Here is a 19,293-nt window from a genome sequence, read left to right as displayed (position 1 = left end):
TTGAACCTTTTTGTTAAAATCTAGCTAATTCTCACAAGCCAACACAAATCTTCTTACAAGCACGTGCATGCGTACGAGACGGGGATCAGAAGCGGCCATCGGGAACAGTACTGGTACCTATTATAATATAATCTAAAATATTTTAGTCACCAAAATATGACATAAAAATAAATTCATAAATTGATATAGTTGGATTGATACAGTGTGTTAGATTATTATTATAAATAAATTTAATAGATCACATTAAATTATATCAATTTATAAATTTATTTTTATATAATTTTTTTTATGTCTAACGGTACTTCTCTAATATAATTAATGACGCCGATGATAGCATGCAGTCCACCGGAAGCGTGATGAAAATGTTGGACGGGGTTGAGTCAAGCTGGTAGCTAGGGTTGGGACTATCTAGATTTAGGCGGGTTGTTGCACATTCTAGATTTAAGGTAGACTTGACCATGCTGCCATGCCATATATGCATTATCGATCACCAATATTATTAATCCATTATTTTGCCCTTCTCGTTGACCGTAAGGCGTAAACCTAGCTAATTGCCAACTTATTAAATATCTGTTTTAAAATCGAGGATGCATGATTGTACATTTATGCTTCTTTTACTAGTATTGGTTTACTATTTAATTATTTTATTTTAATTTAGAATAAAAATTTCAGAATATGACCTTCTTATATAATCTAGATGAAAATAAATTCAATCAATCAATATAATCATGTAAATTAACTTAAAATAAATTTAATTTTATAAAAATTAACTCAAAAAGTAAAAGATCAAGATCATGACATTAATTAATCTACCTATTTCTTAAACAGGATCCACAAGTTTGCACCTGCATTTTTCCCCCATGTGATGTGATTCGGGAAAACAGCTTGTACAAAATCTTTAATTTATCATGGGCAGTACGAGGTTTTAATATACACTCCCGGTCCCGACGTTGCAGCTTATATAATAACCTGTGAATATTCAACTTGAACCATGCATGCACGCGGTATGTTTATCATCACATAAACGAAAATTAATATATATCTCAACTCACCGAACTTGATCGATCCGTGTATCTCACAGTCAAACCGGCCCCTTAAACCTTTCGGTTCCATCTTCAGAAAGAAAGAAAAACACACACACACACACACACAAAAGGGTAGTGTAGATCTCGATGCTGATGAGAGAACGATCGAAAATCCATAACCAACCCCATGCAGTAAGCTAGCTAGCTAGCTAGGGTCTTCATGTAGAATTTCCGGTCATTACTAGCTAGTCTTATTTTCCATAGTACGTCCTGACACTGGCCATATAATATATATAGGATCTTATAATTCACAACTGATCTTCTGCCATATTTAATCCAATACATAATTACAACCTCTCCTGACCATTTTTTAAATCTATGATATACATATGTAAGGTCATTTTCTCATCACTACAACAGATCGAGCGTAGGTTTTTTGAAACGAATTATATATCATGTCGCGCGCTTGACGTTGGTGATAATCAATTTCTGGGTGCCGTTGTCTAATTGCAACTATGTTACTTCGTTGATCATCATTTGTTGAAAAAGCCGCGAAAGCAAAACTCAATCCCAACCAGAAATACTTTCGTTGGTAATGGTCAGTTTCTGCAACAATTTCAATCAGTTGCAAATAGAATATATCGATCATCGTTGCTAATGTATCTTTGAATACATGAATACAAGCACTCGTAATTGGTATTTATAATCCTGACTATTTCCAAGTACGACTTGTACGTTGTTAATTTATAAATGACCTGAATGACTTAAATCTTATATTTCTGATTGTGGTTATTAGCTTCAATAACATTCATGACGCGGATATAAGAAGTCACATGATCTAAACCTTATATATATATATATATATATATATATATATAGACTCTATAATAATAATATATATATATTCTTGTCCTTTAAATCTTCAATATACTTGTTAGCTAGGTTATTATGACACGTTGTACATAGCACGACTCTGCAAGTACTTATGCACTAATGATTGAAATTGACTTTAGTATGGTTTGTAACAATTGATCAAGAAATTAAAGCTCAATCCTATCATGAGTACTTTATTATATCCTACATTAATCTGCCCCTCTAAAATTTCTGATGTACTCGATCATCAGGACTATACAAGGACATTTCGTTGGAGTTGGCAAGACTTAAATCAAACATTATTTCTAAATTAAGATCGGCTCTATTATCTTTAATTTATCAAAATCCAAGAAAAGTTCAAATCACATATGAACTTATATATACACTTTAAAGAACTAGTATAGAATATTGTAATTAGTAGTGGCCAGCTTGAAACAGTGATTAATCTGGCAACAGTTTTTCCATTCCAAGTAATATAGGGGTACTTACATTCACTTAGGGCTGTGCAAAAACCTGTTTGGCCCGATCCATCCGCTTGACCCGACCCACACCAAAAAATAGTTTTAATTGGGTTCGACCCGTACAACCCGCCTCATAAAACACGAAACCCTAGCCACCCACATCCCACTTCCCCACTTCTCTTTACATCACCTCCGTTCCCCCCCTCCCGATTTCTCTTCGTCACGATGCTATCATCCACAACCCAAGAGTCTGAAATGATTTACTTGGAGTGACGGATGACGAGTGGCAAAAGCTACAAGTTTTACTAGGAGAGAATCAATGGATCGTTTTCTTTGCTTTGTTCGGTTTGCATCAACTTCTCTTCTCTTCTTCTCCTTCCGATGTTCAAGTTTTAGTATTTTCGTCTCTGTTTTTCCTTTATTTTTTACTTCGTTTCCTTTCTCTGCTTTCATGGGCGGTGGGCCTTGTTGGCTATGGCATTCAGTGGCTTGTGATTACCAATATCACCACTTTACCATACGTTTCAAATAAGACGATGATACGTTGATGAGTCTTCCTGCTTTGTTACACATGCTTAATCTAAACATTTTGTCTTGATGTCGTTTAACAAGGATAAAGCTTGTTTCTTTTTTCCTTTTGCATAATTGTATGCTGTGGAAATCTCCGATTGATACTGCGCCTCTGTGCGAAAATCCGATATTTTCGAAGTATTCGATTTTGGGTATAAACTTTTCTTCGACACTAGTGGAAAGCAAATACATGTGCTTGTTTGCCTCAGAGATGCCGATACGTAGAGGTGAGTCAGTACACACCCAAAGTTCAAACCAACTGCCAAATTAAAAGAGTAATGCTACTCATCATCCTAATTTTAATAATCATTCCATCATCTTATGATGTGACATTAAGTGATTGGAAATTATTTATTATATTTCACTTGTAAACCTATCATCTAATGCCACATCATAGGATGATGGGAGGATGATGAAAGTTGAGATGATGAATAGATTTTTTTCTTTAAAGAAAGAAAAAACAAATCTCGAATCAACCTAGACGTTAAGTAACAAAGAAGACAACAGAATTAAAACAGGATACCTAGCTAGCCAAGGGCAGAAAAACAGCAGAATGCCACTAAACGGAAACCAGGCAGGGAATGACACAGGGCCATGCTGCTCGTAAAATCCAAAACACCACCACATGACCTAGCACAAAGATCTCAAAAGCTAGCTTGTCGCTAGTCAAGTAGCAATTAGCTACTTAATTATATATACCAAATAAAGTAGCTTGCAAATAAAGAAAATAAATATTAACTCATGTTTCTGTCCTCTTTTTGCATGCAGGTGGTCGGTCATGTCGGATTTGACGGCCGATTTTAATTGGTAGACGAAAAATCAAACGTTACATAATTAATAAGGATAATGGTAAACTTATTATTCTCCCACCATCTTTTTTTTATTTTATAATATATTTGTAATTTATTTTTTTATTATTTTCTTTTAAATATTTTTTAACATCTTTAATATTAAAAAAAATATACAATTTTATTAATAATCACTTCTTTAACTATTAAATAAAAATAAATAAAAATAATAATAAATGAGTAATAAAAAGTAATAAGACTATCATTATCAAATTAATAATCTCAACTCGGTCTGATGCTCGTGAATTTTACTATAAAAAAAATAGATATACATGACCATTTGATTGTGACAAAAAAATTATTTATGATTAAAATATATTTATTTTAATCATAAATAATCATTTTATTAGAATTAACAAATTACAAATAAATAATTTTTTTTGTAATACTTGCACGGTTTCTCGCTACCTAATAAATCTTATCAAGAGCAATATTCGGATTCCTGCGCGCGCATGCATGCATGCATATGGATTGCCACACCATTAATTAATCCTCTTAACTCCAATTGAAGCTGGAAAGGTCGAGGAAGGCATACATGCAGTTTTACTTGCCATCTCTGATCTCTAAGACAGGCCAAAAGTTAAGAGTAGCTACCGGTACTGCACTTTTCCAGCCTTTCACCTTTGCGATTCAAGATCTGGCATGCATGCATGTTGTTCCCAAGTACTTGAATGCATGCCTAGCTAGCTTGCATATTGGAACAAAAATTCACAGACCATCCAATTTTCCGAGTCATAATCTTGTCATGTGGGCACAGCTTGTTGGCAATATAAACTGCTTTGGGCTGATTATTTTGATGTACTTTAATTACCGCTTTGGTAAGGTAATAACTACAGTCATATTTTCCAGCTTTAAGATTCCTGCTGATTGATAACACAATAATATTAGAATAATGCTTGAGCTCCCGCTCGGGTTTTCGCCGGAGCTCTAACATGTATTTTTTATATGTTTTTTTAAATTATTTTATATATATATTTTTAATAATTTTAAATATTTTTAAAAAATAAAAAAATTTCAGAATATTATTAAAAAATAATTCTTTACGAAGTAAAATAAAAAATATTTTTTTATAATTTTTTATTTTACTTCGTGATTAAAGAAGTATTTTTAATAATTTTTTTTTTTTACTTTCTAATTAAGTAAGTGTTTTTAATAATATTCTAAATTTATTTTATTTTTAAAAAATTTTAAAAAAATCTATATAAAAAATTACTTTAAAAAAAACACATACTACAATGGTAGCTGTAGCATCGTCCATAATATTATTATGTCTCCAACCACGCACATGCATGTACAGTACTATCGTTTAAGATTTCGTTTGGAAATTAAACTCATCTCAACTCATCATTATAATTATTTTAAATTTTAACATAAAATATAATAAATTAATTAATTTTTTTAAATTTTAAAATAATAATAATAATATTCTAACAATATTTTATCATCTCAACTCAACTCAATCTAACATCTAAACACACCGGTCCTAAGTTTCAGTACTAATCTGCTACGATATTTTTCAAGAACTAAGACACTTTTGAAGGTACTAGATACGAAAGGACACGCACCAATTTATTATAAAAAAATTATTTATTCATGATTAATTATTTTCAGTTAAAATAATTATTTTTTTTATTGAAATAAATTTATTTTTATCATAAATAATCATTATTATTATAAAATAATTCATCATAAATATTTATTTTTATTATAATAAAATTAGCACGAAAAGCAACAAGAAAATACACTCCCAAATGCTATTCAAGCAGGACATCATGTACTAAAGGTTTTGTGGCGCACCAGTCCAAGTACCACAATTCTTGGGAATTAATTCATGTTCCTTAATTGAAAACTAAAATGAAATTAAGCTCACTCTTCAATTAAATATTAAAAATATGCACCAGAGATTCCCCGCTGAACTAACCTTATTTACCAACAAAGAGAGGACAACAAATCGTACGTTTAAATATTATAAAGTATTGTAGAATTCTTTTTTCGTAAAACTGTCGCGGCAAGATTATCAGAAGAACAAAAAAAATGACGAATAGTATATTATCATGCCACCATACCAGTAATATTGTAAAGAAAAATTATATTCAATATCATTTCTACATCACATATAATTTTTTAATATTTTTATTCTTTTTTTTATTAAATATATGATATATAAATAATAAGTAGAAAAAATCTTTAGATTTAGCAATAATAAAACAAAACTAATAAAAAATTAAGTGTAGTCTAAAGATGATAAATATATAGAAGATTCTATTATAAATAGTTGTAAGGTGCGTAAATTTTATTTTATGAGTAATGTTATTTATCATCTTTTTATTATTTTATAATGTGACATTAGATGATTAGAGATTATAATATATAGTCTCTAATAATTTTTAAGTAAAATATTATAGATAGTCTCTAACTTTTTAATGTAACATTATAAAATGATGAAAGGATAATTAGAAAAATTATAATAAATAATTGTATTATTTTATTATTAAAATAAAAATAAAGTTCATCGTTAAAATTTTATTTTATACAAATTTTAGATTTATTCAAACTGTTCATCACTTTTTTGTCTGACTTTTTGGCATAGTGTCTTCAGAATCAACGCCGAAAAAATACAAACACCCAGCAAATTAATTACAAGCTACCTGTGTAAGTTGAAACATGAGTTTCATTTGGACCGGTTGGTTTTGAAACCTCCTCCACGTACCATCTAACGGTCATCACAAATCCCATACGAAAAAACGACGACTACGTACGTACTACTGAATCGTTCTTGAATCTTGCCAATTATGGTTATGTTTAGATGTTGAAGTGAGCTGCATTGAATTAAGTTGAGATGATAAAATATTGTTAAAATATTATTTTTTAATATTATTATTATTTTAAAATTTAAAAAAATTAAATTATTTATTATATTTTATGTTAAGATTTAAAAAAATTATAATAATGAGTTGAGATGAGTTAAAAGGAATTAAGGAATCAAACGAAGCCATATGTGGTCTACTTAAGACGTCGTTTCACATTATGCATTCTCAGTATTGTTAAAAACTTTTGCTCAAAAAGAAAATAAAAATGTTAAAAAACCAATATCCTGTTACCCATGCATGCAGTTGAGCAATAGTTGGCTGCCAAAGAGTCTAATATTGTTTATCTTAGAGCTTGTTTGGATAGTTGATGAGATGAAATGAGATTAAATAAGTTAAATAAAATATTATTAAAATATTATTTTTTAATATTATTATTATTATTTTGAGATTTAAAAGTTAAATTTTTTATTATATTTTGTATAAAAATTTAGAAAAGTTATAATCATGAGATGAGATGAAACAATCTCTATATCCAAACAAGGCCTTAATTGCATGCATGCCCTCGGTCGGAATTTTCATTTTTCTTTAAATAGTAATCGAGAGACGTACGATTTACTATATAAATTCACTCGAGCTTTGTTACTCATTATCCATCCTATATACCACAACATTTTTTTCTTTTTTTCTTTTTTATTTTTTATTTTTTTTTTATTCTTCTTAAACTAATTAAATTCTTCAACTCATCACTTATACATCACATATTTAATAAGAAAAAAAAAAGTATAATGTGTAGTGTGTAGAAATGATAAATATAATTTTTCATTTCACTTAATAGCAAGCATATATATGGTAAATGCAACGCCACTAGCTACTACCAAGGAATTAGCTTGCTATTTATTTATGCCTCGCATTATGCATGAGACTTATACAATATGCTTCACTAACATATATATCAAAATATACGAATTATATATACACCAACGTCTTAATTAACCTTAATTGTTCCTGGAAATTAATTCCGATCCATATGGATTTCACAGGAAATTACCTCATTTATTAACAATCATGAGGTTTAATTTCTTGGCCAAGTACCTTTTATTTTTTTTTGTTTTCTTTTCTCTTACTCAATCTAATAACCTTAATGGAACCAAGATATAAGTATCAACAGCCATCAATCCCATATATGCACTCATAATCAACATGCATGGAAGAAATATAAATGGCATGACATCTTTAGAGAAATTATATTTAAAGTTTTAAAAGTGTGTAAATTTTGATACTTTTAAAAAAGTGAGTGAATGTAGAATTCACAAAAAAAAAAATTATTTTTTTATTGATGGACCATATTTTTTTCAAAAATAATACGAAAAATTTGTACCTTTTAAAATTATATCTGGCATTACTCATTCTTAGATTATAAAAAAAATATATCTGTAATTGAAATTAGAATGTTAAAGTTGTATCATATGTCACTTTCTAATAATTTTGGAAGAAAAATACAAATTATATCAATGAAAGAGTATATTAAATCACTTTGAAAATAAAAAGGAAAATTATATTTAATTTAGATAAATGAGATTTGTGGTCATGAAATGTCTAAATATTATACAATTTTTTTAAAAAAATAGATAAATATAAAATTTATATAAAAAATAATAATTTTAATAATAAGTTGTACTATTTTTTAAAATAATTACAAGAGACTTGCATTATATAAAACATTGCTTTTTAATTTATAATTCTTCCCTTTTTGTTTTTCAGCTGATGAGTGATGACAGATTTTTCATTTGAGCCCGACTCCCGAGGGGAAACCGGTATCGTCGACACCTACGCGTGATCAGTGGAGCAATCGGATTCGGCTCAGACACGCACAAAGCTTCATTCCCTAAAAGTTGGAACAATTTAATTGCTTTCATAAATACAAGAATCCGCTAGTCTTGAAACCCCGACCCTGTATGCTGTTTCAGTCTCGGCTCATAGGCAGTCCTCAGTTGGGAATACTCCGAGAAAGTCACACTTCCGGTAAAATTCTATTCCGGGGAAAATCCTCTAGTCTTTGATTTTCTTTCCCGATTGTCTTTTATTAATCTTGACTGAATTGATGGTCGAGGAGCTTGAGAAATCTAGCAATGGCACCTCCGATCCTTTCTTTGGCTCTGCCCTCCGAGACCGGTCGAGTTCTCAGTATTCAATCTCACACTGTTCAGGTATTGCTGGATTTCTTTTTCCTTCTTCTTTTTTTCTTTTTTATATTTACCCTCTGTTTGGCTGCCTCCTTACTATCTCTTCAGGGATATGTTGGAAATAAATCAGCTGTCTTCCCTCTCCAATTATTGGGCTATGATGTGGATCCAATTAATTCGGTGCAATTCTCAAATCACACAGGCAAGCTGCTACTATTACTTCATTCAAACAGTCTCAGAAAGTTTGAGGCCTGATATATGGTGCGATGTCATCTATCAATCATTATAGGTCCAGGCATTGCATAGCAAAGGTGTGACCATGGTCTAATTTACCATTGAACGGTGCAGGATACCCAACTTTTAAGGGCCAAGTTTTGAATGGACAACAGCTATGTGATTTGATAGAAGGCCTTGAAGCGAATAATTTATTATACTATACTCATTTATTAACAGGTATGCCAAGTTTAGTTTCTGTATTCGTCTTTTGTGCCAAGCCTCCAATCTTTTAGAGTTTAAGGAATTTTGCTCTTTTTCTTCTTCTAGCTAGATGGGTGTATCCTATTGTACACTTCTTTTTGTGCTTGAGTTGTGTCAATCTGCACTTTTACTAAAATTTATGCATTATTTATAAAAAAAGAAAAAAAAAAGAAAAAAAGGTCTGATCAGTTTATTTGCAGGTTATATTGGTTCAGTTTCTTTTTTGACAACTGTATTGGAAGTTGTCAGTAAGCTTCGTTCTATAAACCCGAAATTGACATATGGTAAGAAGATTGACTTTTTGCTGCACCAAAGACAATTACTCTTTTCCTATTTTCCTGTTACTTTGAAAATTTTCAAATCCAGATAAACTAGGGACTAGATATAACTGGTTTGTAAGGCTTTTGAATTGTTGAGCAAATTTATTATTGAAAATACCTTCTTTAATCGCGTAAGTCCCCAGCTATATAGCAGTTGTGCATAGAACGTTTTGAGAGATTGTATTGACCATGCAGTACGGAAACCAAAATTTATGCAGTCAACTATGATATGGGACTTGGGTTCTGCTTCTGGCACAAAATTGTTATGAGACACTGCTATTGGCTTTCGTGGTTGATGCGGCAGCAGCAACTGCCAAAAGCCAAAAATCAAAAGGGATGATAGACATAAAAAGAAGCTTAAAAGAGGATATACTATTGACTCCAGCTGATAATATATGTCGTGTCAATTTATTATATTGAGGCTTATGTGTAACATATATACAATAGCATGGAAATTATGCATTACCTACTAGACAGCATATTTTGTTTTCAAGAGGAAAAATGCCTTTCCATATCTCAGTAAAACTTGGCTTTTCTTGTCTAGTCTGTGATCCAGTGATGGGTGATGATGGAAAGCTCTATGTCCCTTCAGAACTAGTATCAGTATATCGTGAAAAGGTGAGCAATCTGATTTAAGTGTTTGTGGTTTGGTGTCCTTAAATGATTTTCCTAAACTTTTTTTATTGGCACCGGTTGTCTGAGAACAAAGTCTCTACTAATCCCGGGAGTGCATAGGCTCTCAGCAAAGAGTTTCCCGTAAGTGCACCTCGGGTAATTCAAGTTAAATGATCTTCCTAAACTCTCCCATACTTTATATAATAGGTGGCACGGCTGTTAATTAGAGTCTTGTTTGCTTTCTTAAAAAAAAGTTTATGATACCATACTACAAAAGAACTAAGTACTTCGACTTTTAGAAAAATGACATTTTTTGGGACGTCTCAAAAAGGAAACGAGAGATTTGAATTCTGCCGAGGGCATATACATGATGACTGTGAATTTGAAATATTTGGATGTTCTTGATTCCTGCTGGAGATAAAGGTTATGTTGGACCATTATTCCAACCCGTCTGTTTGACATTTGGATCAGTCAGCTCCTACATATTAGACAAGTGGAGTAGTCATTTAATCTTGAATGGTTGCCCATTTATGTAAATGTTTCTTATTGTAAAGATCATTAGGGAGACTGGAAATTGATATGATGTTTACGTTTTTGGTAATGCTTGTTATGATTAGGTTGTTCCAGTGGCTTCAATGTTAACTCCCAATCAGTTTGAGGCTGAACAGTTGACTGGTTTCAGGTACTTACTGATATGTCTAGGCATAGTGATCAGTTAGGCTGGTGAAGCTAACCTGATTGGGCTGAGCCTTTTAACTCTGGATATGTCTAGTTATAGTTGATCAACTTTTCTTTGTTCTTTCTCCACTTGTGCGTTTTGCCTATAATACTCCCATGGTCTCTTGATGCGTAAACAAAAAAGAAAAATTGATCAACCATACCTAGACAAATCCAGAGTGAAAAGAAAAACGCACGTGGAGAAACAAAAAAGAAACACAAGTGGAGAATCAATTTTTCTTTTTTGTTTCTCCATTTGTCTTTTTCTTTTCACTCTGGATTTGTCTAGGTATAGTTGATCAATTTTTTTTTTGTTTCTCCACTTGTGTTTGATTTTTGGAAAAATGTTTGAAATTAAGTTATGCTGTTAAAAATAGTTAAGTATATACCAAATAAGGACTAAATCTAACTTATATAGAAATAAAGAAAAAAAGAAGAGTAAATGTTCAGAAATTGGAGTATGAAGTGTTAAACTTTCAAGCTGTTACTCTCTTTGTAGGGACATTATCTCGAATATTATTGTTAAGTATACACTTGTCACAGGATTGGCTCTGAAAGAGATGGCCGGGAAGCTTGTAACATTCTTCATGCTGCACGACCATCGAAGGTTTTGTTATATCATCATCTATTGTACCCTTAAATTCCTGAGGTGTTTATGCATCATTGAATATGCAAGCTTCGTTTTTTCTTCTTGGTTATAAACTGCCATTGTCTATTGTTATCCTGGAGTAGTGGCATTGGATTAACTTGTATATGTGTTGTTCTAGGTTGCTTCACTCTTTCGTGCTTTCTAATTAAAGTTTATTTACTTATCAAAACATATTGACCATGGTGGTGACACTGTAGTATAAGTTTGTCAAAATCAATGGGGTAGCCATATTTATGGTTGCAATATGCAATAGAAATTGGCACAAACTGATCCCTGTATGGATCAGTTTTAGCCCCTAAACAAGCCTGCTCTCGGATGCACATGGTTCTTTGCAAAAAGTAAATGACCAATTTAGTCTTGACTGCTGAAATATAAAGCATGCTGCAGTTAAATGAATATATATATAGATATAGATATTCTATAGCACTCCAGCTTAGACGGGCATCAGCACCAGTTTCCTCTGATGAAGTAAACTAGTTTTTACAAAAGAATCACAGCTGAACTGGCTTAATTGCTTCTTGCTTTCAATACATACTTCCATTTGGTGGCCAAACTACTTGATGAGGAGCCATTTTGTTATTTACATTATGATACTAGCAGCCTTATTGAATGTGTAATGCCCATTCAGCTGCATCCTTTTACTTCTTAGGAATTAATTTATGCAATCCTGAACTCCTACTATACTTCTTTAGATGTAGCTGGTTGCATTTGTTGATCATGAAATTCGCTCTTCATCAAACTCATAGAAATCAACCGAGTATGGTATCACGAAGTCAAATGGATCCATTACATAAGTGCTGTGGTTGGACTTCTTGGAATCCTGGGATATATATGTTACAAGTCCAGATTCTAGGTTGCTATATTCTCCAATGTTTTAATTGTAGGCATTAATTACCTTTCATGTCAGTTATGCCATGCAAACACAGCTCATCATATAGTGTAACTTAAGCTTCCATTCCTTCAAATACCATTTGAACAATTTATATATGCAAGCAACTTGTCTATGAACTTCATTTATATGTAATTTAACATCTCTCTCTCTCTCTCTCTCTCTCTCTCTCTCTGTGTGAATTTTAAAGTGTGATGTACATATTCTGATCATCGCAGGTTGTGATTACAAGCATAAATATAGAAGACAATCTTCTCCTTATTGGCAGTCATCAGAAGGAAAAGGTAGGTAAGCTTTTGCATTATAGATGCTTGAGGTTGAGATGTTAGCTTTGCCTTAAACTTGGTCGTTTTGGAATCTGATGTGTGAACTGAAACTTTTATAACATGTGATGAGTCCCTCTTAGTGTCTTCAAATGTTGTAGTAGAAAGTAGTCTATTGGTACACAAAAGTACCTGAAGCAATTAGATCATAGAAATTAGGAACTTCCGTACTTGGAATTGCATTGTGGTTATTTCTTCAAATCCTATTCTATAATATTCTATTTGGGAGCTGATTGTTGAGATATATGGCTTCCTGTCAAATTATTAGGTATATGTCCAGAAATTTCTACTGCTCTCTCTCTCTCTCTCTCTCAATACTTCATTTGTGAAGTTAACCCCTTCCAAGAAGTTAGTTAATCTTTACTAATTCTTTGTTAAGAGTCAATTTCCATGATAGATTTGATTTGATATCTTAAATTATAAGATTTAAATTATAAGATCATAGCTAGTTTGTCTCTAATTTAGTGTTCAGTTTGTCTGTCTGTCTTGTCTATTTAAAAATTTTCTCTTGCATTTTGAATAGATTTTCATAGAGGTAGAAACTAGATGTGCTGATTGATCTGTGATAGTATATATGCTTTTACTGAACTCCTGAGCATGACAGGATCAATCTCCTGAGCAATTTAAGATCGTCATTCCCAAAATTCCTGCATATTTCACGGTATGTAAATTATCACCATAATTCCTTTCATCTACAAAGATTTCATGATTCTACTGTAGTACCAAGCTTTATTGTAACTCGAAGTCATGACAACGAGAATTGGAAAAATTCCTTGGTCCCACTAGGGATTGGAGACATTAAGTTGTATGTCAAGCGTGTTGGGTTTGTGGAATCTAGTTTTGTTTGTGTGCTGGCCCGATTTGATGACCCGACCCGACAAGGATGCATTATGGTTTTTTGGCGAATTTTCAAGGAAGTGAAGCGAACATGGCCAAGCCTCGTGGGGGTCTTGGGGCAACACTCCAGGAAAATTTTTTTGGCACTTTTCGCGGTCAGAAAGTTCGCTTGACATTCGCGTGACTGATGGCTCGAGCTTAGGCAGAGAATTCGCTCGAGTCTCGCTTGGCAGTTAGCTTAAGCGAGCATTGGACAAAGATCCCGCTCGAGCGAATAACGCAAAAAAGTGAAAATTAGAGTTTCCGCCATGTAACGCTATAAATTAGGACTGTGCAAAAGGCCCGATAAACCAGATGGCCCAATTAAAATGGACCAACCCCACCCCACCTTTTCGAATTACTATCTGATCGGGTCTCCAACCCGACTAGGAACGGGTTTTTGTCTTGGGTGTCAACCCGTCCGTATAAAAAGAAACTCATCTTCTCAAACTCAAACCCTAGCCGCCCAAACTCATCCATGAATCCTTCAGTCACGAAATTCATCCATGAATCCTTTATGGAAGTCTGTCAGACAGGAGATAACAGCAGGAATCTTATCCTCTTGAGGGAGTATTGTGCACTTAAAACGCCAGGTGCCAGTTACCTTTGACAAAGCAAGCATTTTACAAATACAAACAAACTCTCAGTTAAATACCTTTGGAAGATTACAAATGAAAATACAGGGTGCCTTACTGACAATTCATAGTTTTTTAGTGAAACAGAACAGAAATGTGAGACCCTCCCACTAAAACTTCCCTTCTTTCGTCTATATGCTCCTGTCCCATCTCCATTTGTTTAGTTACTAGTTGCATCTTGGGAAAAACCGTCGGAGAAACCGGTTTCCAGCCAGTTCAGCCACACCCAAATTTCTCACCTCCACTTGCCTTCATCAAAGCGGAATAAAGCAAATTTCTTTTTACTACAACCATCAATGCAACAAATTTCTCACCAGGTCCAATTCCAATGAGTCAAAAATTATTAGAAAGGTAAAAGATAGAAATTTTCATTCCCATCACTTTCGTATGCTTTCCAATAATTATTTTCCAGTAACCAAACAAAGAAAAAAGCAATCAAAAGCTAACCAACCTTGACATCACACGGAAGCTGATCGAGCCTCGCCTTCGGATTATTACAGAACGAGGAACCACCGCCAGAGTGCTTAATCTACCTCAAATGAATCAAATAATCGTAAGCGTTTGTTGAAGGCTGGGCTAGGAACTATGGGCTTTATTTAGTAAATGTCAGGTCATACGGGCTCGACCCGATTTCATTTTGTCCGGGTCGGGTCGGGCACAAACTCGGTTTTGTCAGGCTAGGTTGTAGGCCTACTATAAATATATACTTAATGAACAATTTAGTACGCCTTAAGTGTTCTGAACAGTGAGATTTAGCCCCGAAGTGTGTCTTGTGATTCAGTATAATAAAATCCTCTGCAGCTCTGTGGATGTAGGCACGTTGTCAAGCCACGTTAATTTTGTATTCTGTGATTGATTTGCTTGTGTTTGCTTTCACTTGTTTGCCATCGTCGTTGTTTACGCAACAAAGCGCATGTTACATACATAATGAGATCTAGAAATGCAATGACGTTAGGAACTTGTTTTCATGTTATATGAATTTGACTTTCCAATCATATTAGACTTTTCCCTTGCATCCATATTTGTGCATTCAATTTTCTTTCCTTATCGAACAACTATGTCCTTCCAAGAGGCTCTACTTTGAAGCTATATGTGCACATGCTTTCAGGGAACGGGAGATCTTACAACTGCTCTTCTACTTGGTTGGAGCAATGTAATGCCCTGAACTGTTATTCCATCTGAAGATAAATACTATTTCCAATAATATTTTATTTTCTGCTAACAATTGTTCTTTGAGCTTTCTAGAAATATCCTGACAACCTTGACAAGGCAGCAGAGCTTGCGGTATCAAGCTTGCAGGTACTACTTTGCTGTTTTTTCAGTTCATTACTAGAACTTGCTTTCATAATGACTTAGAAGTGCCGCTAGAAGGATAAAATCCCATCTGTGCCTTGCCCATTCCCAAGACTTCAATTTGGACAGTCAAATGTACACAGGCATCAAGTTGGATGGCACATTCTATATGACACTTCGAGCTATTTGTTTAGGTCTTAACTGTTATCTCATTATTAAATATTATCCTATTTATTGAATGCATTTTTTTTTTCCTTTTAGCCAAGCAAAAATAAAAAGAGCACAATTACTTATGTAGTGCTTTGTGAATATGCATGAAGTTGCATTATCATTCAGGAAAAAGGATCTAGAATTGATTTGAAAGAGGATGATAGTTATGGGCTAATGGTAAGAAGTCCTGATGGATTTGATAGCTTCAAGTTTTCTGATTGTGCTCCTTTGGGATGTATTCAAGTCCAGATGCTTTCATGAAGCTTGATTTCCTTTTTATGGTCCATGGAGAGAATGGAGGCAATAAGGAAGAGCTAGGGAAGGGAGAGGACTTCTCTTTGGTATTTATTTTCTCTTGGCTATATAGTTTTTTAATTGGGACGATTGTGGCCATGTTTTAATATTTCCTCTCTGGTGGTTACAATCATAATTTCCAAATAAAATCCACATGTCATGCAAATAAACTCATGCAAGAGATTTGGTCTTTTAGGCCTCGTTTGGTTATGCAGTTCAAATGAGATGAGATGTTTTGTTGAAAATTGAATAAAATATTATTTTAATATAATTTTTGTTTTGGAATTTGAAAAAATTGAATTATTTATTATATTTTGTATGAGAGTTTAGGAAAGTTGTAATGATTATATGAGATGAGATAATTTAGTTTTGTGTAACCAAACTAGCCCTTTAAGGACCTTAGGACTTCTTCATGAAGGGAAACTGTTTGTGCCCCCCCCCCCCCGAGATTTGGTCTTTTAGGCATCGTTTGGTTACGCAGTTCAGATGAAATGAAATGAAATGTTTTGTTGAAAATTAAATAAAATATTATTTTAATATAATTTTTGTTTTAAAATTTAAAAATTTTGAATTATTTATTATATTTTGTATGAGAGTTTGTGAAAATTGTAATGATTATATGAGATGAGATAGTTTAGTTTTGTGTAACCAAACCGGCCCTTAAGGACCTTAAGACTTCTTCATGAAGCGAAACTTTTGTATGTGCCCCCTTCCCCCAATGTCACACGTTTGTAACAGTGACAATAGGGGCCAAAGCCATAATGGGCTTAGGTTGGTTAATAAGAGTTTAATAGTTGGGCTCAACCTATGGGTTAAGTGTTGGCCTGTGGCCATCTTTTTCATTTGCATGTTATTGTTGATTGCCCACTTCTTACTTTGATAGACATGTTAGGCTTATGTTATCTTCCTTTTGTTTTAGTGGGTTGATCATTGGCCCATGAGTTAGAAGAGGTATGTTAGTATATATATGTAGAGAACGCCCCTCTTGTAATGGCAAGTAGAAAACTAATACAAAGCATTTCTATTTCTTCACTTTGAGGTTGAGAACCTCCTAGAAAAAACACATAGGCAAGGAAGAAGAAGATAGAAATGCTTTGTATTTGTTTTCAACAATCACATGCAAATGAAAGAGATGGCCACAGGCCAGCACTTAACACACGGGCACCTAAGCCCACTATGGCTTTAGCCCCTACTGTCACTGTTACAAATGTCACTATTACAAACGTGTTAACACCCCCCACAGGCATCAAGTTGGATGGCACATTCTATATGACACTTCGAGCTATTTGTTTAGGTCTTAACTGTTATCTCATTATTAAATATTATCCTATTTATTGAATGCATTTTTTTTTTCCTTTTAGCCAAGCAAAAATAAAAAGAGCACAATTACTTATGTAGTGCTTTGTGAATATGCATGAAGTTGCATTATCATTCAGGAAAAAGGATCTAGAATTGATTTGAAAGAGGATGATAGTTATGGGCTAATGGTAAGAAGTCCTGATGGATTTGATAGCTTCAAGTTTTCTGATTGTGCTCCTTTGGGATGTATTCAAGTCCAGATGCTTTCATGAAGCTTGATTTCCTTTTTATGGTCCATGGAGAGAATGGAGGCAATAAGGAAGAGCTAGGGAAGGGAGAGGACTTCTCTTTGGTATTTATTTTCTCTTGGCCATATAGTTTTTTAATTGGGACGATTGTGGCCATGTTTTAATATTTCCTCTCTGGTGGTTACAATCATAATTTCCAAATAAAATCCACATGTCATGCAAATAAACTCATGCAAGAGATTTGGTCTTTTAGGCCGCGTTTGGTTATGCAGTTCAAATGAGATGAGATGTTTTGTTGAAAATTGAATAAAATATTATTTTAATATAATTTTTGTTTTGGAATTTGAAAAAATTGAATTATTTATTATATTTTGTATGAGAGTTTAGGAAAGTTGTAATGATTATATGAGATGAGATAATTTAGTTTTGTGTAACCAAACTAGCCCTTTAAGGACCTTAGGACTTCTTCATGAAGGGAAACTGTTTGTGCCCCCCCCCCCCCGAGATTTGGTCTTTTAGGCATCGTTTGGTTACGCAGTTCAGATGAAATGAAATGAAATGTTTTGTTGAAAATTAAATAAAATATTATTTTAATATAATTTTTGTTTTAAAATTTAAAAATTTTGAATTATTTGTTATATTTTGTATGAGAGTTTGTGAAAATTGTAATGATTATATGAGATGAGATAGTTTAGTTTTGTGTAACCAAACTGGCCCTTAAGGACCTTAAGACTTCTTCATGAAGCGAAACTTTTGTATGTGCCCCCTTCCCCCAATGTCACACGTTTGTAACAGTGACAATAGGGGCCAAAGCCATAATGGGCTTAGGTTGGTTAATAAGAGTTTAATAGTTGGGCTCAACCTATGGGTTAAGTGTTGGCCTGTGGCCATCTTTTTCATTTGCATGTTATTGTTGATTGCCCACTTCTTACTTTGATAGTATATATATGTAGAGAACGCCCCTCTTGTAATGGCAAGTAGAAAACTAATACAAAGCATTTCTATTTCTTCACTTTGAGGTTGAGAACCTCCTAGAAAAAACACATAGGCAAGGAAGAAGAAGATAGAAATGCTTTGTATTTGTTTTCAACAATCACATGCAAATGAAAGAGATGGCCACAGGCCAGCACTTAACACACGGGCACCTAAGCCCACTATGGCTTTAGCCCTTACTGTCACTGTTACAAATGTCACTATTACAAACGTGTTAACACCCCCCACCCCACCAATAGAAGGAAAAGAAAAATAATTGTTAGAGGATCTGCGCGATTAGAAAACTATGGGTTGCTGTTACTTATTAAAAAAAATTAAACTATGCTAATTTGCTGTTGCATTTTGAAATTGGATCGTCATTGTTGAATAATATGATTAATAGATCATCGTTGGAGTTTTTCCTATCCGTGCAGGCACTACTGCAGAGGACAATGAATGATTATAGAAGTGCAGGACATGATCCCCAGTCAAGCAGTTTGGAGATTCGTTTGATTCAAAGCCAGGATGACATTCGGAATCCACAAGTTAAATTGAGAGCTGAAAAATACAAATAAATGGGTGATATTTACGGCACCGTATTTGAATAACATTGTACCCAGATCATGCCTGTGACATAATTAGTTTATAAAAATAAAATATGTGCTTTGGTTTCGATCATTCGCTCTTTTTTTCTCCCCCATAAACT

General features: G+C 33.3%; 1 protein-coding gene across 7 annotated transcripts; it reads left to right on the top strand.

Annotated features, from left to right (window-relative positions):
- The first annotated feature begins 8,361 nt into the window (after positions 1-8,361).
- LOC109021107 (pyridoxal kinase) lies at positions 8,362-19,260 on the top strand. 7 transcript variants are annotated; one of them, XR_004802561.1, is made up of 15 exons: positions 8,362-8,609; positions 8,701-8,794; positions 8,879-8,972; positions 9,119-9,223; positions 9,448-9,531; positions 10,112-10,185; positions 10,800-10,864; positions 11,443-11,506; positions 12,656-12,721; positions 13,365-13,421; positions 15,380-15,424; positions 15,517-15,570; positions 16,019-16,115; positions 17,623-17,719; positions 19,022-19,123. XR_004802561.1 is itself a non-coding variant. In XM_035694736.1 (13 exons), exons 2-13 carry the CDS (start codon positions 8,717-8,719, stop codon positions 19,160-19,162), a joined length of 927 nt encoding a protein of 308 aa, XP_035550629.1. In that variant the 5' UTR covers positions 8,362-8,609; positions 8,707-8,716; the 3' UTR covers positions 19,163-19,260. The 7 variants fall into 7 exon arrangements, 6 of the variants coding, with proteins under 6 accessions (XP_035550629.1, XP_035550627.1, XP_035550630.1 ...); XM_035694736.1 differs by lacking the exons at positions 16,019-16,115; positions 17,623-17,719 and having other exon boundaries at positions 8,707-8,794; positions 19,022-19,260; XM_035694734.1 differs by lacking the exons at positions 16,019-16,115; positions 17,623-17,719 and having other exon boundaries at positions 19,022-19,260.
- The last annotated feature ends 33 nt before the right edge of the window (positions 19,261-19,293 follow it).

Source organism: Juglans regia, chromosome 10 (genome assembly GCF_001411555.2).
Source record: "Juglans regia cultivar Chandler chromosome 10, Walnut 2.0, whole genome shotgun sequence".
Lineage (NCBI taxonomy): Eukaryota > Viridiplantae > Streptophyta > Magnoliopsida > Fagales > Juglandaceae > Juglans > Juglans regia.
The sequence above is the reverse complement of the archived record's forward strand: the minus strand, read 5'-3'. Positions and strand labels throughout refer to the sequence as shown.